The sequence below is a fragment of the Protopterus annectens genome, chromosome 1.part0 (assembly GCF_019279795.1).
Source record: "Protopterus annectens isolate FY-2018-M chromosome 1.part0, PAN1.0, whole genome shotgun sequence".
In the NCBI taxonomy this organism is placed as follows: domain Eukaryota; kingdom Metazoa; phylum Chordata; order Ceratodontiformes; family Protopteridae; genus Protopterus; species Protopterus annectens.
Window position 1 is genome coordinate 1,021,105,856 of NC_056725.1, and position 8,522 is coordinate 1,021,114,377.

Sequence of the window (8,522 nt, forward strand, 5' to 3'; positions counted from 1 at the left end):
GGGATACAGTGGTTTGTATGTATGATGGAATGCTTTAAGTGGGATTGTTCCCAGGTTTCTCATGTTCAAAAATGATACTGTGAACTCAAATGGATTCTCCTCAGCCTTCTGCAGTTTTTGCAGTGCTGGCAACCTTTTTGGATACTTTCACTGTAGCTTCTCAGGCCCCTGAATCTTTGCCTCCTGCACCTAAGAAACCTGAAGCTCAACAATTTTTATGTAAAAGTTCTTCTGTGATCCTGCTCTTATTTCTGTAGCCACATTGGAACAGCAACTTAGATAGTTTACTTCTAACTTTTACCTTTTGATAAAGGAGGTAACTCCTCTGATATCTACAACTTTAGACCTATTGCTATCATCTCCCCTCTCTCAAGTACTAGAAAAATGTATTCATAAACAAGTTATGCAGTATCGAATACAGGAAAATCTGCGTACACCCACTCAACACAGCTTCAGACCCAAACATAGCACCACTACAGCTCTGTTAGCCTTCCTCAACACTGTCTCTATAGCCGTGGACGACCATAAATTTATTTCTTGCCTATTCTTGGACCTCTCAAATGCTTTCGACACGGTCTCTCAGACACTTCTGCTGCACAAACTGCAATAACCTCAACTTCTCCTGTGTGATACTGCTGCATGGTTCTCCAGCTACCTCACTGATAGATCTCAATCAGTGAGATGGCACTTTGCACTCTCCCCTCCTCTCCCTGTAAAAATGGGTGTACCTCAAGGGTCTGTCCTACGGCGTTTACTTTTTAATATCGTTACTAATCAGCTGTATACCTCCTGTCCTCGGTCATCTTTAGTGCAATACGCAGATGACTGTACAGTCATCACCACAGCCAACTCTCCCTCTAAGCTCTTCTCAGCTACTCAGGCATATTTTAACTTAGCTCTCCAACAACCACCTCATCCTTAACCCTAAAAAAACAAAGCTGTTACTCTTCCTACCTAAAAAGTTCAACAATATTAAACCCTCCTTCTCCATACAGTCCCTTAATAACACTCACATTCAGGTAGAATCCAACACTAAGCTCTTAGGCGTAACCATCGACGATCAGCTTAAAACTAGGGCTCCTTTACCGTAACAAGAAATTCCTTACCTCTGAAGCCAAGATTATTCTTTCTCTTGCCTACATTCTACCCAGTCTAATGTATAATTCTCAAATTCTCACAAATCTTAACTCAGCACTCCTGACCAAACTCTATTCTACCCACAACAAGGTTTCTAGATTTGCTGCCCACCAAACCTACAAATCCCATCACTGTCTCTCTCTAAAACACCTAAACTGGTTTGAATTATCCCACCAACTTCTTCTCTGTCAGCTCCAGATCATCCATTCTATCCTGTACCAGCCTTCCTACTGCCCAGCACCATCCCCTCTCATATCCCATTATTCTCCCTCCAGACCTCTCCGAAGCTCTAACCAAGACCTACTACAAGTCTACAATCCCAAGTCTAAAGCTGGACGCAACATGTACAGCTATCACCCCACTATTGCTTGGAATAGGCTCCCATTAGAAATCAGGACCCTTACAAATCCTAAACAATTTAAGACCGTCACTGGTTCTGCCACTGCACCCTCCCTCTTTAAACATCCCCTACTTCTCATACTTTAATCTACTTTCTGCCCTTAACTCCACTCTTCCCACCAGCTCTCGCTAATCTTCCTTGACTACTCTTTCTACTGTCTTCTAAAATCTATTAAGCAAATCGCTTCAGAGACCCATTCTATTGTAATTGTCTTGCCTTCATGCAACTACATTATGATAAAACTGGGTTTTTGTAACCACTTACCCCAAAAACTATATTCATCTTAATGACATTTTTTTATACATCTTGAAATAGTTTTGCTATATTCCTGATTATTGACACTGTATAACATTGTATTGCTACTTAATGCCTTGTAATAATCCTTTAACATTGCTGTTTAATGCTAATTTATAATAATTTAATATGGTGGAGCTTTTCTCCCTGGGCCTCTGCTGAAAGAGGGCTCTTCAGCTCAGTCGGACAATCCCGGTCAACAAATGTAAAATAAATAAACAGCTGTGCCATAGGCAAGTATGGTATATAAAAAAAAAAAAGTATATACCTCTACCAACTTGGCCTTCAGGGCTATTAATTACCAGATCCATATAACTAGGTATGTTCTGGCTTTTTCCCAGTTTGAGGGCATTTCCCTTTTAAGCTGTTCTTTGGTGGCTTGTCCCATTAAATGTAGCTATGATGCTGCTTATGCCTACTCTTGGGCAGCTACATCCGGATCTGTTACGAGGAGGTATTCTTGGTTATGTCTCCAGGTTGTGCCTGAAGACAGAGACAAGTTATTGGATTCTGCCTTAGATGACCAAAATGTTTTGGCACTGCTGAGCAGAATTATTTAAGACCTTTCAAGATAATGGTGAAGTTATGCAGAACTTGAAACAAATCTTTGTCTCTCCTGTTCCTAAGTTTTAGACACGTTCTTTTTAAGTCTTTTGTTTGTAGGCAGACTAAACAGCCTTCTAGGGGCAGGGAGGGTCTGCTAGGAAGGTTTCTCCAAACAAGCCTTCTCAGGGTGCTGAGAGTCAAAACTCATTTTTCCACGATGTTCAGTCAGTCCTACCCCTTGGCCAGATTCCTTTGTCCCAGCGATTGAAGCTTGTGTTATTTGGCAACAGATAACCACAGATGCTTAGGTACTTTTCATTATCCAAAATGTTTTATTTATTTATTTTGGGGGGGGGGGGTAGTCCCTTTCTCCATTCTCAGGCTTTCTTCATCCTTTTCCTTGTCAGTTGTCATTTTCTTTTGGTTCTGCAAAGTCTGGTGGTACAGGGAACCAGCCAACCTGTCTCACTGCCTCAGCAGGGAGCAGGTTTTCATTCCAGGATGTTTCTGTTTCTCAGGAAGAAGGGGTTGTAGAAGCCCACTGTAAACCTATCTTTTCTCAACACCTTTCTCAAGGTTCCTTCCTCCAGGATGTTGCACCTGAGCTTCTTGGGCATTTTTCCCTCTGTTGCTTCTTTAAGCTTTTCTGGTATCCATAGACTTGAAGGACTCTTACCTTCAAATTTCTGTTCACCCTCTCTTAAGGATTTTTTTTTTATCTGTTTGTTTGTTTGTTCCTCTCATTATTTTTCTGCTTTACCTTCTATTATATTCCTTATTTGGACTACCTTTTTAGTAATACCCCCCCCCCCCCCAGCAGCTTTTGCTTTTAGGATCTACACTGCTGCTTCTGTGCAATGTGGGGTTCACACTCAATCTCAAAAAGTGTTTGTTGACTCCTGCTTAGGACCAGGTGTTTCTTCTTTGCAGGATTCAGACCATTCCACTGTTGGCTTGCCTCCCAAAGTCTTCTCTTTGACTGCTTATTTTCAGACTCTTCTTGTGTTCCAGTCCTTCCTGCAAGGGAATCTCTCTGAGCTTTGGGGTACAAGCTATTTGCCATTCCCATTGTTCCCTTTGCCAAACTCCACATGAGGAAACTTCAGTGGTATCTTACAAATGTTTGGTTCCAGTTCTAGCACCCTCTGGAATATCTGATTTTTCTGTTGCCTTGTCTCAAGCTCTAGCTCCACTGGTGGGTTCACCAGATTTCTCTGAATCCAGATCTCCCTTTTCAGGTTCTTCTCCCTACTCAGAAGCTGTACACAGATGCCTTCAATCACGGTTGGGGAGCCTCCGCCAGCAACTTAAAAGTCCTGGGTCTTTGATCTCATCGACAACTGGCAGACCACATCAACATCAAGGAGATGAGGGCTCTACTTCTAGGTCTCCATGTTTTTCACTCCCTTTGACTTCTAGGTCCTGTCGAGGCTTTTACAGACAATACCAGAATTGTGTGGTGCATCGACAAGCAAGGGGTCACAGAATCTTATCTTTTCTGGGGGGCTCTTCTGGCTTGGGGTTTTGCAGTCCAGTATTACTTTGTTCTTCAGATGGCCTACATTACTTCAGAGTACAAACTGGTGACACTGTTTGAGCAGGTCCAGGGCAAATCCTCATAAATGGATGCTTCCCAGAGAAGTGTTTCTGGACATTGTACATAGGTGGGATACTCTTCAGGTAGATCTTTTTGCCTCCTCTCTGAACAGTTTCCCCAGTTTTGTTCAGAGTGCCAAGTCCTTCAGCTTGGAAAGTGGCACCATGTATTTTTTTTTAGAAGGGAAAGTTTCTGTATGCCTATCTCCCTGTTACTGCATTGCCAAAGGTCGTGCACAAGGTCATGAGGAACACACCAAAAGTCTTTCTGTTGATTCCTTTTTGGCCCAGACAGCATTGCTTCTCCCTCGTTTCATCTGGCCAGGGGCAGTCATCACAAATAACCTCACAGGATGGATATTTTTACACAAGACAAGGGGTCTCTCATCCCCCCCTCACTTATTACTCTTCAGTTGACACCTTGAATGATAGAGTTTTGATTCCTTTTAGACACCTATTTCCTGAGGACATGCTTCAGGTTTTGCAGAAAACCCACTACTAGAAAATCATATATGACTAAGTGGAAGAGATTTTATATTTGGTGTCTCAAACATAGCCATTTGGAGTTCTTATAGTCCTTTATTTGTGTGAGTTACTCAATTCTGGTTTGGTGTAGTCATCTGTTAAAGTTCATTTGTCAGTGATTTCCATTTGTTCACATCTGAATCCACCTTTAGCTTATAGTTCAAAACTGTTTTAAAAGATATCCGTCATATTCATCCTCTAGGAAAGTCTATTGCTCCTTCATGGGACCTTGATTTTGTTCTTGAGAATTTGACCCAGTCTCCTTAGCTGTACTTTTTTCTTTCCTACAAGACTGTATTGACTGTGGCTCTTATTCTGCCAAGAGGGTTTCTGAACTTCAAGCACTCGTGGCAGTTCCACCTTTTTTGGTTCTTCACAAGGACAGGGTGTCTGTACAAATCCTTTTATGCCAAAGGTGGTTAAAGATTTGTCCTTGAATCAGTCTATTTATCTTCCTTCCTTTTTCCCCTTCTCCACAGAATCCTAGTGAGAGAGTTCTTCACACCTTGGATTTACATAGACAGCTCAGATATATGAACAAGACAAAACACATTAGGAAATCTGAGCAGCTTTTTGTTTCCTTTCATACCAGGAAATTGGGTTTCTTGGTATCTAAGCAGGCCATCTCCTCCTGGATTTCTAAGGCCATTTCTTTTTGCTATTCTTTTCACAATAAGCAACTTCCCTTTTATGTTCATGTTCATTCTACCAATGCATTGGCCTCCGTGTGTGCTTTTTTCAAGGGTCCTGATACTAACTCCATCTTGGAAGCTGTTATTTCACACTTTCACCAAACATTACAAGTTTGCATCCTCAGCATGATATCCCAGGAGTAAGAGTACTGTATCTGTGGGAAGCAGGAGATCTGCTGTTGTGGTAAGATTTTATACAGCTGTACTTTTTTGCATAGCTGTCTTTCACTGCTTTTTATTGTCCACCACAGTTGCTCATTTATTATGAAGCCTTAGCTGTTCTATTCAGTAATTTACATAATACATTTTTTTGTAGATCATGATGTCTGTAACACATTCAGAAACTTCACATATGTTCTCACAGCATATGTTCAGACTGGAAAACCTGTTGCTGTTCATTCTAATGCAAAAGTATTTTTTGACTTTGTTTCTTGGCAGGAGGAAATTACAAAGGCCATGTGGAAATTTTGGCTCCAACTGTCCAAGAACTGGCTGCACTAGAAAAGGAGGCACAGTCTTCTTTCTTACAGCTTGGATACCTTCCTAATCAACTGTTCAAAGCATTCTGAAAGTAATGACATTAGAAGCATGAAATCCTTCATGGTGCATACCCTTTAGAAGTGCAAACTACAAATTTACAAACGTTGGCTAATTTAATAGAAAGGAAGAAGCATTTGCACGATCAGATTGGTTTAAGTATTGGAAGGTTGTACTCTTTCTGTTGGATGTGATAACAGAGTCTGTGTGTGGCAAATAAAAAAAAAAATACTTAAAACTGAATGTTTTCAGTGCCCTTTTTGTTAATAGGTTGAATTAGAGACTTGTCATTAATGTTTCATAATAATGTCACAATGCTTAGATTCCATTTTGGAAGCGAGGTTTTCTGCATCTTGTTCACTTTGTTTGGATGTTCATCACTGCACTACTACTATGTATTTCTTAAATTTTAAGAGATACCCTGGTACCATGCTGTTCCACTTCCTTAACCAGAAATTGTTAACCTTCTAGACTGACTCTCTGATGTAAAGGAATGAAGCCTTGACTACAATGCAGGCAACAGGGATTCGGTAAGCATCCCTGGCTCTGGAGGAGCCAGGCAGGAAGGATAGCTGGGACTCGTAAAGTTTCTCTGGGTTGTAAACAGTTGGCTTTGATGCTATAGTGGGAAGAAGCCTCATCTCCAGAGTAAGCAGGGTATTCTTAGTGGAACTGCATTCCAGCTGGTGGAAGAGGTGGGGCTTTTCTTACAAATCTTAAACTGTTATTAAATCATTACTTTTAAGACATGGGAACATATACAGAAGTGAAAACCATATTAACATTTGCCATTTTCATACACTGTATGTTGCATATTACGTTGTTTTTTTGTTTTGTTTTTTAATTATCATTCATCCCAATATTACATAATCCACTTCCTGCCTTCTCTGAAAATTCACTCCTCCTGAACATTAATCTACATGCTTTGTTTCCACAAATTCTATTTATTAGTGTGTAATGTGCTCCTTCCCTTTTCTTAGATCTCACCTCCTGGTCTGTTATCTATTTTTCAATATTTAGTGTTTCATGTACAGTTGATTTTAAGTTTAGATTTCCATTTTGTAGTAAATTTTTTTTGCAGCCAATCGAGTTAAACTTGGTAAGGCCCTACTATGTCAAGGTAATTCAGATCCTGTGTCCCAGCTGAAAGGAATCATTTCTTTAATTGCAGCCATTTGTTCCGCCAGCATTTATGGCAGAGTACTCTGTAGGGAATTTGCCAACTCATTGCTCTGTCAAAGTGCATGCAACCGGTTACCCTTGTCCATTCCATCACATTGCCAGCATGTGCTGTCAACCTGAGGAAAAATACTCTGAAGTCTGATTAGATATACCTATGCAAATGCTTCCACATGAAAATCCTAACCCTTCCAGATGTTGCTTACTTGGGAGCCTTATAGATGTCCTCCCATTGTTTATTTATAAATTGCCTTTCCAGTCTCTCTTCCCAGTCTTTAACTGACAAGTAACAAGCTATTTAAAAAAAATTTTCCGAAAGGAATGACAGCTGTGCATAGGCCTTGTGGCATTCAAAAACAGTCAAACACTAAGCATTCATTTGTTAAGGACAGAAGATACCACGGTGCTATGGTATATCTGCAAATGGAAGGTATACACTCCTAGTCCCTATGCTGGATTTCCATTCTTTTGAAGTCAGCATGGGAGATGCGTATCACAAATGCAACAGGTATTTTGCCCTGACCCCCCCCCCCCCCAGGGGGAGTCACCAAGGGACACTGTAGTCCGTGATTGTCCTCCAGATCTCCTTTATGCATACCCTCCTGTTCCCTTAATACCCAAGGCTCTGCAGAAAGTGCAACACCTGAGGGCATCCCTTATCCTCGTTGCCCTTTTCTGGCTTTGTCAACCATGGCGCCCCCTTCATCAGGTCTCATTTGAAGTATCCTTCATGGATACTGGATCCATGTCAGGATCTGATTTCCCATCCTTCGGTCCTTCCTCTCCCAAACCTTTGGACCCTTCGCCTTACTGCATGGTGTCCCCAGTTCCAATGATCATTAAACAGTCCAGGCTACCATCCCCATTAAATGCATCATTCTGGCTCCCAAAAACCCTCTACTAAGAAAGTGTACAGGAGTAAATGGAAAAGGTTCTCTATTTGGGCCAGGAGCAGGAATCTGGATCCTTTTTCTGCTTTGGTTTCAGATGTTCTTTTGTTCTTCTTCTCTCTTTTTCAAGCGGGAGCAAGTTTTTCAACTATTAAGCTTCAGTTGGTGCCAATTTCTAATTTCCATGAGAGTTCCGAATCCACCCTTTCATCTAGGCTTTGTAAGGCCTGTATGAAGGGGGCTTTTCTGGTTCGGTCCCCAATTAAGGACCCTTCGCCTCCTTGGGACCTCACGCTGGTTTTGCAGTCTCTGACTAGGCGTCCCTTTGAACCTGCTATAGATGTTCTTCGTGTTTCACTGTTGCAGTCATTACATTTGGGTTATCTACTTGCAGGTAGCCCTCATTCAGCCTGATTAACAAAGTCTTGGGTCCTGCGTTGATTGCTGTCCCTTCTTCCATGATGTCAGGTTGTCAGGGGTATAAAACATGCAGCCGACGCCATTACACCATTCTTTCTTGCCGTGCTGTGCCAGAAGCAGTTTGCAAGTGCTGGTCGGCCGACTCCTGAAATTTTCGTTTTCGAGCTTCAGAACCGAAGTCTTCAACTAAAGCTAAGTACCCCGTTGGGGAAACCTTTTCTTGCTCCTTACCGATGTCAGTAAAAGTTAATAATTGCATTACTTGTGGAAAGTAAATACCTCATAAAGATTTTCATTCGTACTGTA

At 41.5% G+C, this 8,522-nt stretch overlaps 1 protein-coding gene across 1 annotated transcript in view; it reads left to right on the forward strand.

Moving 5' to 3' along the window:
• The window catches only part of DDX1 (DEAD-box helicase 1), a 1,380,291-nt gene extending 1,374,321 nt beyond the window's left edge, over positions 1-5,970 (forward strand). The window contains exon 26 of the mRNA XM_044064805.1: positions 5,629-5,970. Coding sequence (XP_043920740.1) covers positions 5,629-5,759 — 131 coding nt within the window. The 3' untranslated portion in view covers positions 5,760-5,970. The remainder of the gene's footprint in view (positions 1-5,628) is intronic.
• Positions 5,971-8,522: the final 2,552 nt, after the last annotated feature.